This window comes from Coffea arabica, chromosome 2e (assembly GCF_036785885.1).
Source record: "Coffea arabica cultivar ET-39 chromosome 2e, Coffea Arabica ET-39 HiFi, whole genome shotgun sequence".
Lineage (NCBI taxonomy): Eukaryota > Viridiplantae > Streptophyta > Magnoliopsida > Gentianales > Rubiaceae > Coffea > Coffea arabica.
Genome location: NC_092313.1, coordinates 1489294 through 1515315, shown reverse-complemented (window position 1 = coordinate 1515315; position 26022 = coordinate 1489294). Strand labels below are relative to the sequence as shown.

Sequence of the window (26022 nt, the reverse complement as noted above, 5' to 3'; positions counted from 1 at the left end):
AACATTGAGTACAGGTGTGTCTACTATGTAACCAACCATTCGATTCAAGAGGTTGGAAATTCTGTGGGACAGGAATTTCGATTGTCGATATATGTAACCTAATGCGCTACATTCCAACGTCTCCGGGAGATTACAATGCCAAAAAAGGTCTAACTTCTTAAGTTACGCCTACGTTTTATTTTAAACGAGAACAACAGTAACAAGAGGATTAGGCATCTCTATTATATCTAACTATATAATGCATGAGTCGTGAGTCGTGAGTCGTGACTGACTCATTCCTCTCCCTTCTCTTTCTAAAACTCTTTTCTCTCCCTTTTCTTTAACTCTTCCATCAAAATCTTCTGCATTTCTTCCAGGGCAAAGAGACCAAATCTTGTCTTTTTCCATGGGAGAAATTACTCTTTATAGTTTTTAATTTATCTTATTTGAATAAATTCTCTTCTAAGATTTCCTAATGAGAGATTTTTCTCTCCTATGATCTCCTAGTGAGAGTTTCTTCTCTCTTAAGTTTTTATCTTTATGAAATTTGAGATTGTGTATATCTAGAATCTAGTTTCTCAAATTTGTAATTTCTCCATTATTGTCAGATTGAAATTTCTTTTTGGACTTGAACCAGTTTTAAACAGATCTGATTGTCAGCAGACATGCACTGATGTATTGTGCTACAGTGACTCATTCGGATGAAAAATATATAGGCGCATTAATTTTATCTTTATTTGTATTATTTTCTTAGATCTGTTATATCTATTGATTTTAAATTTATATGTATCTATGTCATGTTTATTTGATGTATTTTTTTTTATCATTAGTGCAGATTTGTTTCAATGAAATGATATTTTCTATCAAAAAACTTTAATCCAGACTAATTGTTTCATGGTTAAGACCCTTATGCTGTAAACGCCACTTTTTAGTGATTCATAATCTCCGGGCCAAATGAATGCGTTTATTACAAACTTTAATTTTCTCTGAGGTATTAATAATTTGGTCCGACGTTACTTTATTTGTGTTTTTTTTTTTGAGCAACTTTATCTGTTCCATTCGGAATATAGATATTGATATGCACTCAAATGACTCTTCCTTATGCTATTTGATACATTTTCTTTTAATTTTTTTCTATCAAAAAAGATGTGTCATTTAAAAAGCGGAAGAAGGCAGGAAAATTAAAACCCAAAACCTCTAATTTATGAGGCCTACTATCTAATAAGTTAGAAGGAAAGAATCTTTGTTATGCTGACCAAAACCCCCTTGACATTCTATTTTCAACCTTGCTATTCGCAACATAACCTACAGTTGCTCAGGCTAACTTCATTTTGCACTTTTAAACTTATACTAAATTCTTAATTTTAAAACTTTACACTCTAACTTTCAAATTTGTCAACCAACTTCCTTTAGTGGAGTTGGCCATCACATTAATTGTGGGGTGGGAGGTCAAGGGTTCAAACCTTTCCTCCCATCAATGTCCCTCAATATGAGGTTTGTTCTAAATCCATACGGGTGTGTGCACTCGTCTGGTCTGATGGTGGTTCAGTCCCCATCAAAGTTCAAATTTGTCTTATTTAAGTCCAATCAATAATAGCATTAGCAAAATTAATGAAACATAGGCCCCGTTTGACAAGTGAGTTTTTTGGATGTTTGTTTAAAACTTTATTGTACTTTAAGAAGTTTTTTGAGATTACTGTAGCTAAAGTTTTTAAAAAACTTGTGGCAGACAAACTTGGCAAAAAACTCAAATGCCAAACAACGCCATAGGATCATAAAAATCAATGACAACATTCTTAAAGTGGTCAAATAGTGCAAAGGAATTGCAATTAGCATAAAAAATACATTAAATTAAACGTGTACATTATAAAAAAAATGCATTATCTTGTTAGTCTTGTTTTTTTTTTTTATTGAATGGGACAAACTTTTGACCAATTTGTTCTAGATTACAACCCCTTTGCTCCTTTTGATCATTTTTAACATATTGTTATTGATTTCTATGATAATTTATTTCTTAACCTTGCTAATGTTGTTATTAATTAGATTTAATCGAGACAAACTTGAGAGTTTATAATGCAAACTGTCAAAAATTAGAAGTTTAAGATACAAAGTGTTTAAAATTAAAATTTAAGACAAAAAGCAGGAAAATGATAGAATTTGGTGTATGCAAAGTCGAGTTAGTCCTTATATTTCTTTTTTGGGGAAATTTTGCATGACAAACAGGTTGAGGGTTGAAAGTTCTGTCCACCAGGACAGGAAAAATAGGCAAATAGGAAAAGGTTGAACCTGTCTTCTATAATTTTAAGTGGCTGGTATTATTCAACGTACGAATGAACCAGACCACCATAATACAAGAGGTAGGTCCTACCTGGTGTTTTGGAAGAATCTTGACCCGAGCGAGGACTATCTACGTGTGAAGAACAATATCCATGAACTTCCACAAAATATCTCAACTTCCACTCTCAATTTGCCACGACGAAATTCCCACACATCTTTCTCTGCTGTGGCACTGCCCACGTCACTCCTACTCCCCTCCCTCGTGGACACTTTCTTTACCGCTTGTCCTAAACCCCCACCATTTCTCGCCGTCGATTTTTCCACGGAAAGTGCTTGTGGATACCGTAATTTGGCGTGTGTTTTCGATTTAAGATAGTATTTTTCCAGTGCAAGAATGTCCAGATTCTTCGTTCTATAACCAAGTTCGACCGGAATCTCTTATCGCCAGTCAATTACTGCTTCAACTCGCGCGATAATTCAGAAGTCAGGAGAACATTTCTTTCACTAATTTTTGGTATGGTAATTTGGACTTGTATCATATGTTTCTCTGTGATTATTTTCTTGCAAAGGTTTGCTTTAATTGCATCCGTCTTGATAAATACTACAATCTTTCAATAGTAGCAAAAGAACTAATATAATCTTGATAAAAATACTGTATGGGATTAAGTATTTGGTTGCAATTACTTGTCACACAAACCTCTGGGATGAATGCGATGTTTAGTTATTTACTCAAGTACTAACTGGGTCTGATCTACCATTGTTCTCCTCCGGAGCGGTGTAGGACAGTTTGATATTCTTGTAGCGTTGTTTACTTGCCGTAAGTTACTTCTAATTAGTAGAAAGGAGGAAGGAAAATGTCTGGGATATTTTTGAGATGAATGCAAATCCGACTGGAGCTGTTGATTTTATTCTTGTTGTCTGATCTTTCATGGGTTCAAGGGAGAAGAGCAGATAGGTCGTTATGTGTTAGAGCACGAGGTTTGATGTCATAATTCAGTACTTCTACAGCAATATTTTAGTTTGCAGGTTGAGTGCAGATACTTTTTATTTATCAATTCAAATTGCTCGGCAAATTATATGCAACCAAAGTTGTTAAGGATTCCAGTGGAACACCCACTGGTATTGTGACTAATATGATTCTGCTGCTGGTGATTCTCTAGCACTGGGGGCAAGTTATCTGGTTTAAGTCCTAGAATATTCAATGAAAATTGGCATTGGCATTTATTTCTTCAGTATAAAGCTTTTCCTTTTTTCGTAATTCGATGTAAATGGTGTTGCAGGACTGAGGAATCTCGAGAAGATCTTCTGTCTCTGTACCAACTATCAGGTTAATTTGCACTGCTCATGGGAGTTGTGACTGTTTCTAGCTCTGCTGCACGAAGTCCATTGGGATTGAATGCAAAATTGGCAACACGCATATCTCAGCCCAGAAGACCATCACTAGTGTCATTCAAAAATGGTAAAACAAAAAATGCTGCTTTGGTTGCCCCTAGGGAATCTCTTTCTTTACCTGTCGAGGGATCTAACGTAAACGAGAAGAGATTAAAGCGAGTGGTAAAGCGTCCTGAAAGAGTAAAGGCCGTCTCTGCTCAGGAAGCCGCTTCAAGTACCTTAGAACTAGACTACAATGAGGCTGCTGCCAGGCTTGAAAATATCTATAAGCTCAGTCCGGCAACTAAAGTTTCAGATATGGAAGTTAAAGACCTCGGCATGAAAAGAGACCAACAGAGAAGAAAGAGGATGAAAGAAGCCAATGTGGAGACAGAGAAGGGAGCTAATTACACCGTGGTAAGAAGTCTGAGGAAGAAGTCAAAAAGATTGAGTCTCGATAAAAGAGTTGCTATGAGAAAGAAAAGAGATAGTGAAGCGATTACTTCATCCCAGCAAAGAAAATCGAGTGAGGATGATGAAGATGAAAAAATCAATAGAAAATCAAGTGAGGATGATGAAGATGAAAAAATCAATAGACTTTTAAGAGAATATTCGGGTTCTACTGAATTTACTAGCTTAGACTGGAAGAAGATGAAGATTCCGCCAGTTCTTCCTTCTTCTGAGCACTCGTGGCTTTTCAAATTGATGCAACCAATGAAGGTGAGAACAAATTTCTTTATGCAAGAAACAGAAATGCGCGCTAAGAACTATCTAAGCCTTGAGTATATGAGCGCAAGATTTTGATATTTTTGAACTTGGGTTTACAATAATCTAGGCAATTATTCAAGTGAAAGAGAACTTGCCAAATGATCTGGGAAGAGAACCAACCGATGGTGAATTAGCTGAGGCAACAAACTTGGACGTTCTTCGTCTGAGGAAAGACATCAAAGTTGGTCAAGCGGCAAGAAACAAATTGATTAAGGTATCTACTTATTCTGGGGAGCATTTCCGCATTGCATGATGTTTTTATTAGATGTAGCTGCCAAATATGGAAACTTTTGGCAGATCCTGGGGAAGTCTCGACACAGTTCTCAATTTGACCTTTTCAAAATGAAAATCGAGATGTGTGCTGCACGTATTTTTGATGGGATACGAATTCTACTCAATTATTTATCAGAAATAATGTGAATCATCTAGTCGTCAGCAATTGTACAAGCTGCTTAGGAAAGTGTGGTCTAGCGGGGCATTTACCAGTCGTGACTCCATTGGTATCACATTGAGATGCTTAGTGGACTACTTTTTTGACTTTATTATTTTGAAGTAAAGCAAAGCCATTAACATATTTTAGTATAGCATTCGACCTGGTTGTCAATTACTGGATTTTGGATTCTGATATCTTTCTGTAATTTCAACAGGTTTCAGTTTAAAATACTGGACATTAGGTATCATGATAGTCAGGAAACAGGATATCTGATAGTTGAAAAAGCTTGTGATGCAAATCTGTTTAGACCTTTATTCCTGTTTGAGTTTAAATTTGAACCTCCACATTACTTTTAAATATAACTGATTCAAATAAAGCCAGTTGTAATAGTTGTTGACGTGCCCTATGAATCATATTTTTTTGGTAATGCTGAAAAGCCATGATCACCATTCCTCGTTGATTGCAGCATAACCTCCGCCTCGTCTTGTTTGTAATGAACAAATATTTTCAAGACTTTGCGAATGGGCCTAAATTCCAAGACCTCTGTCAGGCAGGAGTAAAGGGACTTATCACGGCCATCGACCGCTTTGAACCGAAACGAAAGTTCCGCCTTTCAACGTATGGCCTCTTTTGGATCAGACATGCCATCATTCGTTCAATGACACTTTCAAGCTTCACCAAGGTTTCCTTTGGTCTTGATTCGGTAAGTTTCTTTAATCTTCTCTTTTCTGGTCATGACTGATTGAAATGGTCAAATACTCTCTTCGTTAGACATGATATATCAGTTTCCATTCTATCTTTGGGCAGTCATCTCATCTTAAGTAAACAAAATCACGTCTTGGGGTTTCTTTTTGTGGTTAAAATCATGAGTGGATGGTGCGGGAGAGAAAATGAAACTGTTTCTAATATTTATTCGGATGAAAAATCAAATATGGTTCTCACCACCTGAGTCAAGAAATATACAGATAAATGGCCCCATCAACATTGATATTGAGAAGGAATTTGTTTATCTCTCTATAGATATAATACACTGTACTCTCATGAAGTGTTTGCATTTTCTCAAAATTTTGTAGAAGATAGTCAGCCTCTTTTTTTTTTTTCCCTTTGTATATTCCACTACCTTTTATATGAAACAAACCCTTAAGGTATCCTTTGCTGCAGGTCAGAATAGAAATACAAAGGGCCAAGTTGGAATTGTTGTTTGAGCTTCAGAGAATGCCAACAGATGACGAAATAATAGAAAGGGTTGGAATTTCCCCTGAAAGATACCATGAAGTGATGAGGGTGTCCAAACCTATATTGTCGCTCCATGCAAGGCATTCAACAACTCAGGAAGAGTTCATCAATGGGATTACGGATGTTGATGGTGTTGAAGGAGAAAAGCGGAGGCAACCTGCTCTTCTCAGGCTTGCTCTTGATGATGTGGTAATTTTATCTTTTTTGGCCTAGTCATTTGGGTTTAATTTGATCAAATTCATCACCTTTTGCCAGATTGATCGTACTTGCATTCTCTATCAATGTGTTGCTCAAGATAATACTAATAGAGTATTTTGTATTTCCTGTGGAGAAAGGGTTTAATGATATTATAGACTGGATGTTCTTTCTTGGGATTTACTTACCGTGGTTGATGTAGCGTATTTATCAGTAATTTTGCTTTGTATGCTCCTTGCAAGCGACTGAAATCTTAATTAATTAACCTGTATTTAGACCTACATTGCATTTAGTTTACTCCTTCAATTCTCTTTATTTGGAAATGTTGTTGCTTGATTTCCACCTCTTGATACTAAATGTCCTGCTTATTATCATCATTATTATTTTTTTGGCGGTCAACAGCTTGATTCTTTGAAGCCTAAGGAGAGTTTAGTAATCAGACAGAGATATGGACTTGATGGTAAAGGTGATCGAACACTGGGGGAGATTGCAGGAAACTTGAATATCTCCAGAGAAATGGTTCGGAAGCATGAAGTAAAGGCTCTCATGAAGCTCAAGCATCCAGCTCGAGTGGATTATCTTCGCCGTTACGTTTACTAGAAGAACACCTCCATCCATCTACGCAGAGACTGCTCCACGTCGTTGCAGTCTTCCATTGTAGCCGTATACTACTAATTGTTGTACACTAGACACTTGTATCATAGTCACAAAAATTTCTTATTTTCTTTCTGGTGGCATATATTTCTTTGTTCTCATTTTCTTTTCTCTTCATACTTTTAGATTATATGTAAAGAAGTAATTGGACAAAGGCTACGCTAATTCTGTTACATTCCTTCGGGGATTGATGCTCAAAGATAGGAAGAATGGTGCATTTTTATCGTATACGGCATTATCCTTACCTGATAGTGATTTTACGTCAAGTGTTTGCTGTTTCAATACTCGAATCTCAAAATGGCACTGGATAACTTTTGAGGGGTTCTGACAGACAAAAGTGATTAATGCAAGTTGGTCGTGTAGGATTAATATATAGGGATAATTGCAGAAACCTCCCCTGAGGTTTCTGACATTTGCACTGACCTCCCCTGTAGTTTGAAAAATTACACTGACCTCCCCTGAGGTTACTAATCAGGTACGGTTAATGTTTGAAAGTAAAATACCCATAAAGAGCCGGTACTTTAAATAGGTAATGCGTATTTACCTATAAACTATACTCCTTAAAGTTTATTAATTGTTAATTGATTTGTAGTATTTTGTCATTCATTGGACATGTAGTACAAAGGACAAATTTGGTAAAAAATTCTAATTTCACTCCCTAAAATAATATTTTAATTGTTTGGACTGAATTTGCAAAGGATTAGTAACCTAAGGGGAGGTCAGTATAATTTTTCAAACCACAGGAGAGGTCAGTGAAAATGTCAGAAATCTCATGGGAGGTTTCTGCAATTATCCCTAATATATGTATACTCGTAGCATAGTTTGAGACCATCATCCTAGTAATAATTGGCAGTGCTAGCTTGCGTCATCTCTCCATCTCCTACATTTTGTTTGGATAAGAGTTTATTTGGATGATTTATTTGAGATATTTACTGTAGTACTTTTTGTGATGTGATGTATGTGAGATAAAAAGGTGATTGAGATTTGTGAGGCAAATTTTTTTTTTCCAAATTCTCTTTGTCCAAACAAACTCATTAATTTGATGGATTCCGTGAAGATATTTAGAATTTTCTTAAATTTCTTTGGCTTCTTTTGGATGAAAAAATTTGATGGAAGATTTGGAATTCAACCAATTCGTTTTAATTGTTTGAATTGTCTAACAGACATTTGGATTTGTAATTCACCAATTGTTTTAGTGTTTAAAAGGTGTTTGGATGATTGGTGAATTACAAATTACAAATCCATGTCTCTCAAGTAATCAAAACAACAACATGAGAGATATGAGAAAATTTTCAAATCAATTATCAAATCCCTCAATCTTATCGCAACTAAGTTGTTTTGATTACTTTAAAAGGCATTTGGGTATGTAATCTATCAATTCTTTAAATACATTTAACTATTAATATAATTGAGGGGCTATAAATCCAAATATCTCCTAAGTCATCCACACAACTGAAGGGTTTTTGAGAGGATGCCAAATTTTCGTCGAACTCTCAATTCAATAGGAGCAATTGTGGCAGCAGGAAAAGTGATTGGCGCAACCGAGGACCATCGTCGGATTCGTGGGGTGCCCTTGCTGTCTTCATGACTCGGATTATAATATAGTTGATTTGAAGCAGAAATGAACAAAAAATGTGACTAGTTATGCTGTAAAATGGACTTCGATTTCTTGTTCTGCGCATTGAGAAAGTAAGACCACGCTGGAACTTACTTATCCCTCGAGTATAATAAAAAGAGAAGGGAAGTTACTGTAGCAGTCCCAATGGTTGCCACATGGCTCCTCTTCTTTTTGACAAGTGGCATACTCTTTTTGAGGAAGGTGATTTAATTTCTTTCTTTTTTTAATTTTTTCCTTATTTTCTCTTTCCATTTTTACGATGAAAAAAACCTACACAAATCTTAATGTACCACTGTTTCGTCCTTCATTCCTTTCCACCCTTTATCTCTCTAACTGTTCCCATGCTTTAAACCTTTCTCTTTCATTTTTCTTTTTCTAAACGAGACGAATTTGCTAACATAACTCATATTGTTAATTTTCTTTCTAAATGAGGTCAATGTATTCTCATTTATACTTTTCAGTGGGACATTATATGTTAAATGATACTTTTAGACTCTAAGTTGCGAGTTGAATGAGTTATTTTTTTCTAACGATATCGACACAGTTTTTCATGCTATTATTATATTTTCAAATAAGGACATGTGAAGGTATATGTATTTGTTAGAATTAATTTTACAAAAAAAAAAATTCATGCTTTATTTTTTTAGTTAATTTTTAACTTAGGACTATCTTATTTTTGGGCTAATGTTTCGAATTAGCAATGCTAAACAAAAGCGCTATCATGTTGAAACTATATTTGCCATATATTTAATTCTTATATTGCTGCTATTTTTCTATATATATTTTAAACAACATTTCAGGTGGGCCCAAGCTGTGCCTTGCACAGCATGGTTTCCTAGTCTACCTTGTATATACTAGGAGGGGTTCACCGCGCGATGCGCGGTGTTGGTTTCATGTTGCCCAGAAAATGCCCAATTTTCAAGTGAAGATATCACAAATCGCATGGGGTGTATTTAAGTTTTTTGGTTATGAAATGATTAAATTTTTAAATAAACGAGGTTGCAGGAAAATGTGAGTGAATAAAGGTTTGCATTCAACACGGCATTAAGGAAAAGATTGAAAAGAAAACAATTTTGGTGAATAAAATTGAAGCTCATAATAGATGTTTGGCATTCATAATATATTTGCTACATGTTTAATTTTATTGCAATGCAGTTATATTTAGTAGTTATGAAGAATGCGGTTCAACGAAATAAAAAACTGAAACATATGCGATGGAGAGGTTGAAGGTAACAGGGAACTTCGGTTACAGAGAAAACATATTGCAGAAGTTAGGTACAAGCAGGACAATTAGAATAAATTTTGAAGGTGCAAGACCATGGAAAGACTCTCTCGACTCCATTATCGTCAAAGACTGCAAGCGTGAAGGTAGTTGATGATTCTGGAATGAAGACAAGGACTTCATTGTGCTGTAACTGATGTTGAAGAACGAAGCTTCTCCAATTTGTTTTTAGCTTTTTCCCTTTTACACCTATCGATGTAATTTTCTCTCCAGTCCTAATAAGAAGTGTTGGAGTTCTTTGTTCATTAACAAAGCGATCGACGAATCTTGGAATTATCTGATACAAAAAGAATGAAAGTCAGATCCGAGAACATAATATATAGCTTTGGTTTAAAGTAATGCAGTAAGAGATGGAAAAAGAAACAGTGTATGGATAGGTTACCAATGTGTTTGGGGTTGCTGTATTGAAGGTTTGATAGAAGCAAACCGAATCAACGAGATTTTGGGTTAAATTTGGGTTTATTGATGAAGCCACTAACTGCTGAATTTTTATAGAAGCGGCACTATCTGAAGTTATTTAGCAGATAATAAATTAGAGAAGATTTTACTACAACTAACTGCATGATATAAAGGTTAGTATAAACTGACCTTGTGCATGAGCACGAACAGCCTGCAATAAATTTGGTAATGGGACTGTCCAAGATAGGTAAACCTGTTCTTGCAGCTCGGAAAAGTGTATGACATCAAAGATGAGATCGCCGGTATGTCGTAGAAGCAACATATCATGTTTGTTTGCAATATTTTCATGGTAATATTCATCCCAACCTTCTTGAAATGAACGATCACCGACTACAACAGGCCATTTATAAGTTCCGTGCCTGAGAATAATTGTATTATGCTGTAGCTGAGTAAGTAATTCCTTGAATCGAGCAGGTAGAATCTGCGTTTTAGGAGATAAAAATAGGAAATGTCAAATGAACATATATATCTACACTGCACATTGCTAACAAGTAATTTCTATTGCATAGAAGAAAATTAGACCTCTCCTCTATGATTGCATTTCAGTAGAAAACAACAGGCCATTGAGCTGCTATTTGTTAGTCCGTAGGTAGATGGACCTTCTGCCATTGATGTGACCGGGGAAGCTAATTAAAAAAAAAGTGGCAAAGATGCAGGCATATGAAGGCAAAGGGAACAAGTGAACCTTAGGGATAATCTGAGGGAAGCAAGTAGAAAGGTTAACTTGAAGTGGTTTGCTTGGGATGTATGAGCCATTCAAGAAGTAGCTATATATAAACAATGAATGGGTAACAGAGTTTTTTAGTAAATTTGTTTATGGTCAGGCTTGCTGTAGTTCATCTCAGAGCTGAGTGGTTCAATGTTTCGTCACATCAAAGAAGTAGAACAGGGTAATATTAAAAGAAGTGACTGGTAAGGTCACAGCTAAGAAGTGAATGCAGAGCAGGGTAATATCTATTGTATAACACAGTTATGGTGACGAAAAAAGTAGAGTTTCTACAAAAGAACTGAAGGCTGCACAACTACACAATTTAAGGCTAATAGATATACTAAGTCTGAGCTGCTGAGCAGAGTGAGTGGAGCTGACAATAGTGGGTGCGATATTTAATAAGAGATTTATGTGAAGGAGAAAATTTGAATAGCTTTGATAAAAGCATTCAGTAAAAGCTGGCGAATAACAGATAGTACATTCACCACAAGGTCAGTTAATAAGCTAAATAGAGTAGAAAGTGAATTCAAAGGACCCTGTGACCAGTACATAACAGCTGTAAAACATCAATTCATAATACATAGCTGGGGCTGATTGCAGATTATCAGCTAACGTAAAAGGTTTAACATCAAAAGCAGTTTAAGGGGCATTCGTCAACAAAAGACAGCTTCGACTAATACATCAATGACTCTTTGAGGAACACAAAAGCAATCCTGCAAAAATATAGGATAGCATGGCAGACATAGAAAGCAGAGATTTGGTCGACAAAAGGGGCAACAGTAACAAGTCAATTGATTCTTTGCTTTTTGCTAGAGCTGCATTCTGCATTTTCATCTTCTTCAGCTTGAGTGCTCTGTGGTTCATCAAACCTTTCAGATAGGCGAACACAAACTTTTGAACGAGCGCTACTCTCTCCTGCGACCATATTTGTTTGATATGTCACATGATTCAGTTGAAGTAAAATATAAATGCAGGAAGCTAAATTGTGTAGTGCTTGTGAGTTACCTGGAGTCCCGAGCTGTATAGTGTCAGATTCTTTGCTAGGAAAAGGAGGTGCATCTTTCGTTTCACTTGTTAACTGCGCAGAATCGGCATCATCATTGACTTCAGAGTAGTATATAATTGTGTAGCGCTGCCTTGCGTCTGCCAGCTGCGTTTGCACAGGTTTGATGTGAAGCAGAAACGTCTTTGAACTGAGCTCCTTGTGGACAAACTCGAGGGGAAGTGCAACATTCTGTTAAGGGAACGAAAAGTAAGAATAAAAAGTATAGAATACCTCTATCATCAAGATTTAGGGAGCAAGAACCTCATTAAAGTGTTGCATTGCTTCCAGCGCACTAAACGTCAGTAAGTTCTCTGCTAATTCGCCAAATATTGAAGCTGGTATCACGCCGGTGCTATCGATCAAATCAACATCAAAGCGGCATCTAAAAATAGGGACGCAATATGCAGGAATTCATATTTTTTATGTGAAACAGCATTAGATAGAAGCAAATACAAACCAATATATTACAGGTATATTTTTTAGCACCTAGGTACTGCAGGATGTTTCTCTTTGCACGAGTTACAGGTAAACTCAACTTGATAGGCTGCCGCTGTAGCTCGGCAACAGTTCTTACAGCTCATGTACCAATATTTCTGGAAGATATGCTCAAAAGAGAACTGTGCCTTCACCCATATAGTCTTAAAGACGAGCAAGCATGAGTAAAAAAAGATGATTGCACATGAAAAGAGAATGAAAACAGGGCAACATGTTTGAGTCCCAAATCTTTTGTGACGAAGTTATGTTACAAATCCAGGTAGTTTTCTGATCTGATTTTAATGACAGCTGTGGATTGTATTTAATATAGTCCTTTTTTTCGGCAGCTTCTTTAAGCAACTTAGTGTTCCTCAATGCCCTGGGTGAAAGGAGACATAAAAAGTATTAAGCCTGAAAGTGGGGACAGAATTTAAGCTAAACTGTATAGAGGTCGATGATTTGAAATATATCGCACCAGTTCTTGAGTTCTCTTGCCTCTTGTATAGGTGGATCAACAAGAATCGCTGAATCAAACCAAGTACCAAGTGCAACTCCTGTATGGTGAAAGTAAAGTACACATTTCTTTACAGGTGTTGCAGGCAGGTAGAAAAAGCTAAACAGTAAAAACGTTAAAAGCTAAAACTGGAACAGACCATTATAGTTGTTCACTCTAACTCTGCGAGCAATGATGACAGGATAGCTGTGAAGTTTAGATAGTATTTCCTGTCCTTCATTAGCCAGAAAACTATCCCATAGAGAGAGGAGCACCGTCTGTGATCTGTGCTCGTGATAAGAGGTAACAGTTACAAACCGAAAAAAATGGTTGCAGAGAAAAAGAAATAAAGGTAGTGTGAAGTTTTGCATAAACTGAGAATTGAAGCTCTTACTGTTCATTAAGAAGAACAAATTTCTGAACATCTGATTGCTTTGAGTTTTTGGTAACAGTTTTTTTCTCAAGCGCACTAATCACAACTCCCAGCACGTCTATGAACAATACAGAAAATGGGATTATGAAAAACTTTGGCCAGAATGTAAACATATTAAGAGTAAAGCATTGAAAGACTTACCCACTGATTTAGTTCTGTCATCCATGTATTGAACTAAGTCAGTAAACTTTGAATACCAGAATTTTACAGGCATGACTTCATCATCATCAGCAATTTCGTCAATGACAGTCTTGGTGCTGATAACCCATTGAACGGTGAGCTCAGATGTCTGGAACTTTGGTGGTATGGTTCTGACCTCAGCATTGGATATTTTATATTTTTTATAGACCTGCAAAATGCTGCTCATTCTAGGAATGTCATCATTGAAGATGATTCCTTCGACTCTTGATCCCTATGTAAAGAGGTGAAGTTAATGCAGCATATAGAAATCAAAACAATAGTGTACTTAAATGCTAGAATCTAAACTTGAGGAGTGGCTTCAACTAACCTCTGAATCGTAGAAAACAAATTTCTGCTTTCTTGTTGGCGTTCCCATTGAGCTTGTGATCTGTTGCTTTTCTTGAACAGTGATGATGCAGCTCCAATTTTTCATGTGAGGTATGATATCTCGCATCGACAGCAAGTTAGCCATCCTACAAAAACACAGGTTGATGGATATATGAACAGGAACTAAAAGATAAAAAAAACACAGTAATCCAACACTGAAAAATATGTATGGCGAGCTTACTTTAGGATAAGCCAAGCAGAAAATGGTTTAGGCTTGAGCTAATCTAAAAATTTCATCAAAGACAACATTTCGTGTTTTGCAATCTACTTTTGTGTCATCAAATGTTCCAGGAACAAGAAGAACTTTAACTTTGGCAGCGGTCTTAGCTCTGGACAGAGCAACATACAGCTGGCCATGAGAAAAAACTGGTTCCCGTAGATAGATGCCGACGTAGTCAAGAGTTTGGCCCTGCGATTTATTGATAGTTAAAGCGAAGCAAATGCGGACAGGAAATTGTGTTCTTATGAATGGAATCCCATTCTTGTCATTGTCAGGCGTTTGAAGAGGTATCCTTGGAATGAAAACTCTTTTTCCTCGATGATGGCCAAAAACAATTTCAGCAGAAATTGTGTGCTGGCCAAGTTCCCTACATATTAACCTTGTGCCATTGCAAAGGCCTTCAGCTGGATTTAGATTTCTTAGAAGCATCAGCGGACAGTTTTCCTTCAACAGCAACTTATGAGGAGGAAGACCTTTAGGATTTTGAGAATTGAGGAAGTCTTCGTAATCACCTTGGTGCCGCTGATCAACAGTCTTGTCGGAGCTAATATAAGTTTGAAGGCTTCCAGGAAATCTCCTAATCATTATTTCATTGAGCTCATCGACTGAGCTATTTTTAGGCGCAAGGATGCACCTATTTATTAGGTTATAAGGATCTGGTGAATAGGTGTTCAAATCTGGAAAGACACTTTCTAGTAACCTGTGTAAAAGAAGCTGCATTGATAATGGGAAGCAGGAGGAATAGCTGCTAAACAAAAACTAAATTTGATTGTATGTACTTAGCTAACCTGTTTAAGGACTTCTCTTTATCGTAATAAGGAATAACTATATCTGATGATAAAGTTATTTCACCCTCATCATCAACAGGCTCTCTTCCCTCTCCTACTCTTAGAAGGAATCGCGAAAATTCAGGATCAAACATAGCTCGCATATTTTGTGCGAGTCGGATTTTATGCAGTTTAGGCCACAGAGGAGACATGGGAAAGGTCGACTGGATGAGAACTTGTTTAGTTGCTTGTTCAATCACAGGCAGGGTCTGTCAAAAATCTCCTCCAAAAACTATTACCTTTCCTCCAAAAGGTAAATCTGAGTCCATTAAATCCTTCAGCAATTCGTCGAAGGCTTCAATAGTGTCCCGCTTAGCCATTGAAGCCTCATCCCACAAAATAAGCTTAGATTCTGAAATGAGTTTTGCAGTAGAACTTTGTTTACTAAGCTGGCAACTCTTACTTTTTGAGAAATCAAGTTGTATCTTGAATCTCGAGTGAGCTGTCCTTCCACCAGGAAGGATCGATGCTGCAATTCCAGATGTTGCCACTGCAATTGCAATATGGTTCTGCGACCGTAAGGTCGCGAGAAGCGACCGATACAGGAACGTTTTACCGGTGCCGCCGGGGCCATCAACGAAAAAAGCCTGGCCGTCTAAGGAAAAACATGCTGCTAGGATTAGATCATAGGCATGTTTTTGCTCAGAATTTAGCATCTGAGGCAAAAGCAGATCCTCAGGTGTCACTGCTAAGCTTTTCTCACTTTCAATCTCCTTTGTTAACCGTTCAGCATAATTGCATGTAAAATCGTCAGAGACGAAGTGGAAATCAGTAATGCTTTTCCCCATTTGTTCAAGTGAACTGTTAATAGCTTGCAAAACTTTCCGCCTAATTTCAGCTGAAGAAAAGCCATGGAGTGGCTGCTGGTGATGATAGTCAGCAGAAAGCTCATGTTCAAATTTTTCCCAAAGCGATTTAGGATTTGTTGGAGAACAGTACACAAGGAGAGTGGCAAACAACAGCCTCAATGAAGACGGCATTTGAAATGCTATCGCTTCCTGAAGTGTCTCCTCTATATAAGCATCGGATTGTAGAAGGCCAAGAGCTAAAGCAGCTTCTCTAAAAGAACCTAATCTCTGTGCATTAACAGTCAAAAGGTCTTCAAAAGAGGTCGGGCCAGCAATGTGTGTCAAAAGCAACCTCAAATAATATCTTTCTCCTTCCTTTGGACTAACAGTGACCATGCGACCGATCACCTTTCGACGCTTTCTTTCAGTCCACTCTTTATATTTACCAGACCAAACAAAATGCTCAGGAAAATTTCTGTACAAGCATTTCAGATTCTGTGCTTTAGGATTGGTTCTGTTCATGCGAAAAAACTGAGTTAACATTGTCTTTGAAAAGTCAATTTTACTCAGTAATTGCAGCAAGTCAGAGTTCTTGTCAAAGGAAATGAATTGCTGATCTGGAAGGTGAATCTGAAGGGTGTAAACTGCCGGGGTCATTTCGCTCAACTTAAATTCATAAATGCGCCAAAAAGCTTCTGGGGGTGAAACCCATCTACCTTTCTGGAAGTCTTTTATTTCATCAATATCATCCGCTGATGCACAGGAAATAATCTTAAAGCTCACTTGATCGTGTCCTTTGAAAACATACTTATACAAGTACTTCACGAGCTTAAGAGTAGAACAAATTTCGACATTGATGTGGCAATCAAATAAAGCAAGCAGGTAAGGGTTGTAAGGCACAACCCACCTATTATCAAGAGTAAATCTACGAACCTTCACTCTTTTGCCATCATCCCTTCTCCTATAACACGGATAGGTATCCTCACCATGAGTCGTCTGAGAACAAAAGCTCTTTGGATAGCGATTTTTGCAGGTTCCATCTCTCATACAAGGACAAGATGTATCCATGGCTCCGCAAGGACCATGGATCATATGTTTCACAACAAGAGAATACAAGTGAGGATATCTAACTTTGTCGGGCAACTCAGCACAAACTACTTTGTCGTACGACTCTGGATTAAGCAGCTTATGACCAGGTTTTAAGATCAATAATAAATGGGCATGAGGAAAGCCGCGTTTCTGAAACTCAATCACGTAAACACACGCTGAAACCTCGCCGAAGATCTGCTTATTGAGAATTTCTGCTTTAAGCATTTCAAACTTGGCTCTAAAAACTCTAGCGAGAAGGTCTGGCCGATCCTGAGGTTTTTCATGGTATTTCAAATTTTCCTGAATTTCTTTCCATGCTGGATTACACGTCATTGTAAGAAAAATGTCTGGTTTTCCATATTTTTGCACGAGGGCCATCGCATCTAGGTAACGACGCCTCATATCCCTCGGACCACCTATAAAGGAAGCTGGAAGAATGACCTTACGACCAACCTTAGAAGCAGCAGTCTGGCCAACAGAAACACTGTCCAGAACTCCTTGCAGAATTTCGGAACGTATATTGTTTTGTCGATGCCTATGAAAGTCAAGCCTACATGTTTCAATCTTGACATAAGCATCAACTGAAAACTGCTGTAATAGCCTAAGAGTGTGTAACAGCATTGAATCATCATTGTCCCTTATTTGGAACCTATAACAGTAGTACTCCCTAGCAGATACAGTACCTTCCTCTGTTTTTCCTCGGTCAGCAGCTATAAAGAAGGAAAAAGATGTTGTACATGGTTAAATAATGGAACGCAATGGGTAGGTTCAGCAGTTTATAAGAAGAGAGAAATGTGCTCGCCTCTTTGTTCTAAATCGATTAACTCCGATGAGGAGCTAACTGAAGTTGGATCAATGTTAATATCATTCTCACAAGCGTCCCCTCCTCTTTGCCTCTTGCAAAGCCTTTTAATTCCATGGTGCCAGCCACACTCACCACGAGGGAAAAGGAGAGGGTACTGTAAAGGGTCGTAACAGCCATAGTAATGTTGAATCCTATGGCTACCAGCCGAGCGAGAATAAACCTGAATATGAGCGCGCCTATCGGACGACTGATCTTCACTTTCAGTCCATATAGCTGCTACTTGCGAGGCTGAGGGAAGGTTATATACTCGCTGGTCAAGTGAAGGATAACAATTAAGGATAATGTTCAGGCTGTCAAGGTGTGGAACATCCCTAAGGCCTTTAAAGAACCGAGCATAAGGATTGTCAGAAAGGATGCGCATAAGCAGTTTTAAAGTGCTTTCGCGTAGTTTATCTGAGTTACCAAGCCTCTTTGTTAATTCCTCAGCAGTGTCAAAAAAATATAATTGGATTCCAGATGGTCGATCACCTAAGTGAACAAGACCATCAAGAAAGTGGTAAACCTGACCTTGAACACGGAAGGTATAGACACCTTTTGTGTTCTTTGTTAATTCAGAGTCATACTTTGCAGCAAAAGATGTAAAGCCAAGGTTGTTGTTATAAGTGCGAACAATGGTCCTAAAGTGAGCACTCTCTTCATCGTTGCCAATGAATAAACGTTTCAAATCGTAAGGCATTGGAGGAGCAACGATAGAAATCTCTCCTCCTGAACAGCAAAAGGAAGGAGGTTCCAAATGGAACCTTTTCGCTCCACAATGCTGACAATCAGGAACACGAGGTAGAACCAGAGATGCATCGGGAATATTGCCAAGACGAGACATGGTTGAACGTGCACGAGTTCGTTTTTTCGCTGCAGTTTTATTGCGCGTACAAACGAGTTTATTAATTATGACTGGTGAGCTGGATAAATCAGGATGGAAGGCAACAAACGGTTAAAGAGAATCAGGAGCAAATCCAAACCTGAGCTGCGGTTGTTTACAGATTCAGGGGTGCTGCGTTTTTTGTAACGGGAGCGAACAATAGATGGATCAGAAGAATGAGCTACTTCTCTGGTTTTTTTCTTCAAGTGACCAGATGTCGGCTCACACCTGGACACCTCCTCTGTGTGAGCAGGAAAGTTGTCTGCGAATTGCACAACCGAATAAGGTAGGCAAAAGAGTTCCAATTCCCTTAAAGGAACACCGGCTAACAAAGGAAGAAGGCTCCCGGAAGGCCAGGATATAAAGTTGTTTATTGAGTATTTATAGCCTGGCCGAAACAGACCAGGAGGTTTGCAAACACAGCGTATATGGTAAGGCAAGACAGTACCTTCGCAAGGCTGTTCTAAAGGAGAATCTGGGATTTCAGCAGGGAAAGAATGATGCGCAGAAGCATTTTCTTTTGGAATCGATCGTTCAGAGTTCTTAAGAGATGAATCCAAAGGAAATAAGCCTAGCATAATTTCAGGATGTGAAAGGTTAACAGATTGTTCATTTTCAGGCGGAAGGGAGAATACGAGCTTATGTTTTCCTCTACCTGGTTCATCACTGAGTTTTGTTCCAAAGGCGGGGATAGGATGACCAGTAAATGAACCAGATGGCTGACACGACATGAAATCTAATCCCTCTCTAATCGCAAAGTCATCATCAGCTGGAAACACAACATGTGTATTTCCCAATGGCTGAGAATGAGCAGCCGTAGGATCCTCACTATGACATGGCATATGATGAGCATTTGGGAATGACACACCAGTTTGCACATATCCTAATGGGACCTTGCGAACACGAGGAGCTGGAGTTTTTCCAGCTTTCTTGGAGGCCCGAGCTTGCCTTCGAGAGCGCAGAAGCTCCGCTTTCTTCAGAGGCGGTATTTCTGCATATTTTTTGCGGCGGATAGCATTCCTATCCATCTGATTGGTACACACTTGAGTAGGCGAAAAGAAAGCCAAACGTACACGTCTAATACATGACCACAGCGGTAACTAAATAAGTAAGAAGCAGGGCAAAGCTCAACCAAGATCGACGCATAAAAACAGAGGAAGAAAAGCTAAAGTGCAGCTCTCACACAGGAGAATGAAACTCAGCAGACATAAAAAAAGAAAGATAAGTGCAGTCCTTACACAGAACCATGGAATTCAGTAAGTATTATTATTATTTAAAAGGATAAGAGTGAAGCAAAGTTAAAGCACAGGCCTCGGACAGGAGCATGGAACAGAGCACATAAGGAAAAGCAGATAAAAGTTCGAGCCAAGCTGGTAACATTTAAAAGTGAACCAATAAAACCACGTAACAAATAATTATTGGACAGGAGCAAGGTAAAAGCACATACGAAAGGGAGGATAAGTAATGTCACCTTAACCTTAAGCCTCTATCAGCCAACAGCAGAGCAACAAAGAAGAGGCCAGAACCTGCTTCAGCATCCAATAAACCAACAAGAGGAAAAAAGGGTAAGAAGATACAATTCCAAAGAGTAAAATGCGGTAGAACAAGCATTTCTTGCAGGCAATTCTGAAACCTCTTAATAAGATGGATGGCAGGTTTATTTTTGCAAGCATTTCTGAAGGGGGGGGGGAAGATAACCTCTTAATAAGTATTTCTGAAACAGTAATCCTTACAAGCATTTCTCACAAAATAGATCCCTCCTGTAAGAGAGGGAGGGGTACGCTTCAGAATGCTGTCTGAAAATATATGGCGTATAATATAAGAAATGCTTACTAAGAGGTTCAAAATAGGTAGAAGGCGGGGAAGGATAACTTGCACGCAGTAAGAGTAGCAGGACAAAACGTGAAGAAAGCACAGCAATGCAAGAATTGTTCACAGGGGGAACACGGGAAAAGCAGGGGAAAAGGTTCTGGCAGAAAAAACCAAATTAAATTAGGGCGAATGAGTGAAAAGGGAAGAAGTAAAATGAGATGAAAAGCAAATCAAAGAGGCAACTAAACAGTAACAACTCAAGAGAGCATAAAATTTAGCCGCTAAAAAAAACAAATAACCACAACAATGCAGACAAGGGTTTCAGAAGGAGCTAAAATTAAATAATAACAACAGAAATAAACCTTATGCAAGAAGGCAGCAAGACAGCAGCTCTCAGAAAGGCTTGGAAAAGCGGGGGAAAGAAAGAAGACAATAGCTCAGAATGAAGAAGAAAGCAGCTGAAGGGCAAGGAAAAAAGAGCAATGGAAATGAGGCACAATTACCGCGGTGCATGATGACGAGCGCTGGAAAAGGCCAAATTAGGAGGTTAGAAACCCCTGCATACATCGGACAAACAAAGAGCTCCTAGTCTTGTCAATCATCAAAGAAGAAAGAAAAGAGGGAAAAGTGTTTTTTCGGCAGCTCTATAGAGCAGAGCTGAAGTTTTCTCTGACCAAAGCGCAGAGAGAAGGAAGAAGGAAGAAACTCAGTCAGATGTAACGGTGAATCTGATTTTAAAAGAAGGGCAGTATCGTCAAAGCACACCAACCACATTGAGCCCATCACCAAACAGCTATCATCATCAATCAAACCATCAGCAGGCGCCAATCTCACTCAGCTGGCAACGTTTATATATATTGTCAAAACCGAAGGTCCTTCTGCTTCTCTCTCGGACAAAAGCAAGACAACAAGAATTACACTTCCCAGCAAGAGCACACAAGCCCCACGCGATTGACGACCAAATCTCAGCCAAAAAACCGAAGGTCCTTCTTCTTCTCTCTTGGACAAACAAAAGCAAGAGAAGAAGAATTACACTTCCCAGCAAGAGCACACAAGCCCCACGCGATTGACGACCAAATTTCAGCCAATAAAAGCGAGCCACGTCAGCACAAAACCACCACACTTGACAACCCCATTTGCGCTTTTACTATATAGGTAGAAGAAAATCTACCTTGTATATAAGAAAAGAGCAAGGTTTAGTGTTTTTCTTTCCTCTTGCCACATGGCTTCTTAATTATCTGACAAGTGGCAAGGTAAAATGTTTCTTGCAAATTGTCTAAATCTAAAGCTTCTCTTGTCCGAAGCCTTCTATTTCTTTGCCTTCTTTTGCCATTGCACTGTTACTGTAGCATGCTGTCTCATTGACACATGGTATCCTTGGTGAATTTTTGAGCTTTCATTCTTTCCTTTTCTTTTTATAGGCAACGGTAGATAGATAGATTGGACTGCATTGCACAATGACCAAATTTGGTCTGGCCTTGGCATTCAAGTATGAGGTCCAATTATTTTTATTGAATTTTTCAATTTGTAAGCTTTTGATAGATGTAATTCAATTACAAATTATTATTATTATTATCATTATTTCAATTTATATTTATTATGATGCCAATTTGAGAGAGTATTTTTCAGATCATCGTATTTTCAAAAACAAAAAGAAATATTTAAAATTGATTTCAAGCTCTAGGTCTTGGACAGATGTAATCCAATTATAATATTATTATCATTATCATTATTTGAATTTATATTTATTACGATTTGAAATATCATTTAAACTTATATTTCACAGATTAACTTGACTTTATTAAAAATCATAGAATTCTATTCGTCTTTTTGAAAGTTTATATTTTTTTTATTTTTTTGCTACGTTGTTAATATAACTTTTGCTATTTTAGAAGCCGTCAAAAAATGATAGAAAAATTGTCACATTTTCAAAAATTAAAAGAAATATCCAAATTTGATAGAAAGAATTTTATTATTTTAATCTACATGCTAAAAAAATATTTAAATTTTCTTAATCAAACCTTGGCTATTTTTGAACTCGGAGGAAAAGAAAAAGATATCTTCAAAGTGGGAAAATGATAAAAAAAAAAAAGAAGAAAAGAAATTGGTTCCAATTTGTTATAAATGCAAAAATGAAATAGCCAACTAACAGAATACACACTTTCGAATAAATTTTATTTTAATTTATTGATATGTGAACATTTGTCTTTTATTTTGACAACAAAAATTTTTGTTGAGCAAATGAATGCAATAATTTCTGAATGACAAAAAATATATGCTTTTGTTTTTTTAAGGAATGGCAGGGTAAAATGTTTCTTGCAAATTGTCTGAATCTAAAGCTTCTCTTGTCCGAAGCCTTCTATTTCTCTTCTTTCTTTTGCCATTGCAATGTTTTTTTTCTCAAATTGCCGTTGAATCACTTCGTAGCAGCAGAAAAAAGGACGAATTCACTGGTAAATTCAAACCAAGTACAATCCCTAAAAGAAGCTGATTCTTGGGGCAAGTGCAATCACGTGCATGTGGAGGGTTTTTGTGGTTCTAACTGAGAGAAAGTACAATGCTTTGTTCAGAAAATTGGTAGAACAGTAGCATCTTTTGCAGGTTCATATTCGGCTATCTGAGTGGAAGAAACGGAGAAGAGGAGATTTTGCTACCAAACCCAGCAGGTCAACACCCCTCTTCAAGCCTTCTATTTCTTTTCCTTCTTTTGCCATTGCACTGTTTCTTTCCCAAATTGCCGTTGAACCCTTTTCCTCCTTTCTCTCTACCACACGGCTTTTCTGAGCACAAATTCGGCACATTTATCCTCAGCAAGTCCAATTCCAGCCGCCTATGCTACCAAACCTAGCAGGTCAACAACCCTCTTCAAACATGCAAAAAGTTTGGATATGACAACAGATTATAGGGGCCTAGGCTGTGCTTAGCACAGCCAATAACCTCCTAGTACTATAACATAAACAAAAGGCCATAGTTACTGTAGCAATCCCTTTTGCTGACACATGGCACTTTGCGTGAATTTTGAGCTTTCTCTTTTGCTTTCTTTATGGACTTGGCATTGCTTTAAATGTAGTCAACGACCCAAATTAGATCGCATTTACCATTTCTTTATAAGGTTGAATTATTTTTAGTAGACTTTTCAACCTCTATATTTTGAACCGATGTAATTCAATTAGAATTTATATTTATTTCTATTTACATTAATATTTCAACTTATATTTGACAAATTAACTTAAAATTTAATTATTTCTATTCGAGTTTTCAACCTTATCATTTAAATTTATATTTGTCAAAATAAGTTATCATTTAAAGTTAATGTAAAGTAAAAGATTATTTAAAATTTATTCTATCCTATAATAAAGAACAAGATTATTATTTTTGCTCAATGCAATGTACATTTCTCTGTGTCAATTTTATTTTGATTTGTTCATGTTCAAATATTTAGTAACATTTGACTTTATGTTTATTCATATTTTTATTGTCTGAATTTTGAGTTTTCTCTTTTGCTTTCTCTATGGATTTGCATTGCTTTAAATGTGCTCAATGATCCAAATTATATTGCATTTACCATTTCTTTATAAGGTTGAATTATTTTGAGTAGACTTTTCAATCTCTCTATTTTGAACACATATAATTCAATTAGAATTTATATTTATTACTATTTACATTAACATTTCAACTTATATTTGACAAATTAACTTAAGATTTAATTATTTCTATTCGAGTTTTCAACCTTATTATTTAAAATTATATTTGTCAAAATAAGTTATCGTTTAAAGTTAATGTAAAGAAAAATATTATTTAAAATTTATTCTATCCTATTATAAAGAACAAGATTATTATTTTTGCTTAATGCAATGTACATTTTTCTGTGTCAAATTTATTTTGATTTGTTCATGTTCAAATATTTAGTAACATTTGACTTTATGTTTATTCATGTTTTTATTGTCATTTAAAGTTATACAATTGAACTAACATTGCCACTTAATATATTCCAAAGAAAGAGACTCCTGTGCTTTGTTAAGAAAACAACTCCAAGAGAAAAAGTAATCAAAGGAACATCTTTTACCATTGTCATAAGCTATGAAGCTAGGACTGCAAACGAGCCGAGTCGAATCGAGTTTTGGGCTAATCGAGCCGAGTCTCGACTAAATTTTACCAAGCTCGACGAGCCGGCAATTTCGAGCTCGAGCTCGAAAAAATAAAAAAAAAAATTATTTTATTTTTTAAAAAATAAATAAAATAATATTTTTTAATAAATAATAAAAATATTAAGGATATATATATATAATTTTACTATTAAAATAAAAAATATATATATACTTAAAATAAAAAATATATATATACTTAAAATAAAAAAATAAAAAATATTATATATATATACTCTGGCTCGCGAGCTAACGAACTTAATATTTTGAGCTCGATTTCGACTCGAGCCAGTTCCAGCTCGAGCTCGACTCGAGCTTGAATCGAGCCGCTCGCGAGCGGCTCGATTCGTTTTTAACCCTAATGAAGCTGAACAAGTCCCAGCTGGCCAGAAGACTTAAATGAACCTTCACAATGATTATGCATAAAATTAGTTTCGAACGAGCGGCTCGATTCGTTTTTAACCCTAATGAAGCTTCGAACGAGCGGCTCGATTCGTTTTTAACCCTAATGAAGCTGAACAAGTCCCAGCTGGCCAGAAGACTTAAATGAACCTTCACAATGATTATGCATAAAATTAGTTTCGAACAATATAATGCTTATGTGCTTAATAATTGAACTACTTGTTTTTTAATTTAATTATCTTGTATCTATTTATCATTTGTGTTAATGTACTTCGACTTAGCTGCTTTGACTTGCTACCTATCGTATGTTTTAATTCTGTTATCTTGTATTTGTCTATCCTTTATGTTAATGTACTTCAATTTATTCTCTTTTGCCTTGAAAAGCAAATTTACTGATAAGCTATAAATCCAATTCATATATAGATGTCCCTCTATCAAACAAAAAAAAAACTTCTGCAAAAATGCTAACCATTATTAATCCTACTGTTTTTCAATTTCTCAATGTATATTTGCTAAACAAATTATACATATAATTTTAAAACAAAAGAGTATATAAGTATATTATTAATTTGGACACTGAATTAAATTTGTTAAATGAAAAATGTAGCCAATTATAAATCCAGTAACAATGACAAAAAAATGTATATTTGAAAGCTATCATTAAAAGAGGAAAAAAAAGTATCTTAATGAAATGTAATAAAGACGTATATATTTTTCTCATCAAATTTGCATGGTATACTTGGTGGTAATTTCAGTTAGCATTAATGACTCATATTTTAACTAAATATTAATATATTAATGACTCAAAAAAATTGACAAAAAAATGACAAAGTTAATTTGTTCAAATTTAAATACTGATAATCCAATTTCTCTCAATTTCAGTAATATACATATTTTACGTATTCTTTCACACTCGAGACTCTACTGACAAACATTCCATCAAATTTTGCTAACCTTAAACGCTTCAAGGCTTCAAGCGTTTGGAAAAAAAAAAAAAAAAACGCTTCAAGGCGGGCACTGGC

At 36.6% G+C, this 26022-nt stretch overlaps 4 protein-coding genes across 4 annotated transcripts; 1 reads left to right on the top strand and 3 right to left on the bottom strand.

The window, feature by feature from the left end:
• The first annotated feature begins 2564 nt into the window (after window positions 1-2564).
• LOC113729958 (RNA polymerase sigma factor sigE, chloroplastic/mitochondrial) lies at window positions 2565-7014 on the top strand. The gene is made up of 6 exons (XM_027254327.2): window positions 2565-2770; window positions 3537-4347; window positions 4463-4609; window positions 5295-5531; window positions 5990-6253; window positions 6662-7014. Exons 2-6 carry the CDS (start codon window positions 3601-3603, stop codon window positions 6857-6859), a joined length of 1593 nt encoding a protein of 530 aa, XP_027110128.1. The 5' UTR covers window positions 2565-2770; window positions 3537-3600; the 3' UTR covers window positions 6860-7014.
• A 4754-nt stretch (window positions 7015-11768) lies between these two features.
• LOC140037327 (replication protein A 70 kDa DNA-binding subunit D-like) lies at window positions 11769-14078 on the bottom strand. Its single transcript, XM_072081464.1, has 10 exons — window positions 13935-14078; window positions 13568-13838; window positions 13388-13484; window positions 13154-13278; window positions 12976-13054; window positions 12773-12879; window positions 12513-12576; window positions 12288-12408; window positions 11987-12215; window positions 11769-11896 (listed from the first exon to the last, which is right to left on the bottom strand). Exons 1-10 carry the CDS (start codon window positions 14076-14078, stop codon window positions 11769-11771), a joined length of 1365 nt encoding a protein of 454 aa, XP_071937565.1.
• A 123-nt stretch (window positions 14079-14201) lies between these two features.
• On the bottom strand, window positions 14202-15144 carry LOC140037319 (uncharacterized). Its single transcript, XM_072081463.1, has 2 exons — window positions 15002-15144; window positions 14202-14913 (listed from the first exon to the last, which is right to left on the bottom strand). The coding sequence occupies exons 1-2, from the start codon at window positions 15142-15144 to the stop codon at window positions 14202-14204; spliced, it is 855 nt and encodes a 284-aa protein (XP_071937564.1).
• Window positions 15145-15252: 108 nt separating this feature from the next.
• On the bottom strand, window positions 15253-18602 carry LOC140037313 (uncharacterized). Its single transcript, XM_072081462.1, has 2 exons — window positions 17720-18602; window positions 15253-17627 (listed from the first exon to the last, which is right to left on the bottom strand). Exons 1-2 carry the CDS (start codon window positions 18600-18602, stop codon window positions 15253-15255), a joined length of 3258 nt encoding a protein of 1085 aa, XP_071937563.1.
• Between the last annotated feature and the right edge of the window lie 7420 nt (window positions 18603-26022).

Coding starts and splice junctions, on each gene's coding strand:
- LOC113729958 (XM_027254327.2), top strand. CDS start 3,601: ATGGGAGTTGTGACTGTTTCTAGCTCTGCTGCACGAAGTCCATTGGGA. Junction 4,348..4,462: donor AATTGATGCAACCAATGAAG/GTGAGAACAAAT, acceptor ACAATAATCTAG/GCAATTATTCAAGTGAAAGA. Junction 4,610..5,294: donor CAAGAAACAAATTGATTAAG/GTATCTACTTAT, acceptor CGTTGATTGCAG/CATAACCTCCGCCTCGTCTT.
- LOC140037327 (XM_072081464.1), bottom strand. CDS start 14,078: ATGGCTAACTTGCTGTCGATGCGAGATATCATACCTCACATGAAAAAT. Junction 12,577..12,772: donor TCAGAAAACTACCTGGATTT/GTAACATAACTT, acceptor GCCGAGCTACAG/CGGCAGCCTATCAAGTTGAG. Junction 12,409..12,512: donor AAACATCCTGCAGTACCTAG/GTGCTAAAAAAT, acceptor CCCTATTTTTAG/ATGCCGCTTTGATGTTGATT.
- LOC140037319 (XM_072081463.1), bottom strand. CDS start 15,144: ATGCGAGCTATGTTTGATCCTGAATTTTCGCGATTCCTTCTAAGAGTA. Junction 14,914..15,001: donor AAAGAGAAGTCCTTAAACAG/GTTAGCTAAGTA, acceptor TCTTTTACACAG/GTTACTAGAAAGTGTCTTTC.
- LOC140037313 (XM_072081462.1), bottom strand. CDS start 18,602: ATGTCTCGTCTTGGCAATATTCCCGATGCATCTCTGGTTCTACCTCGT. Junction 17,628..17,719: donor AATCGATTTAGAACAAAGAG/GCGAGCACATTT, acceptor CCTTCTTTATAG/CTGCTGACCGAGGAAAAACA.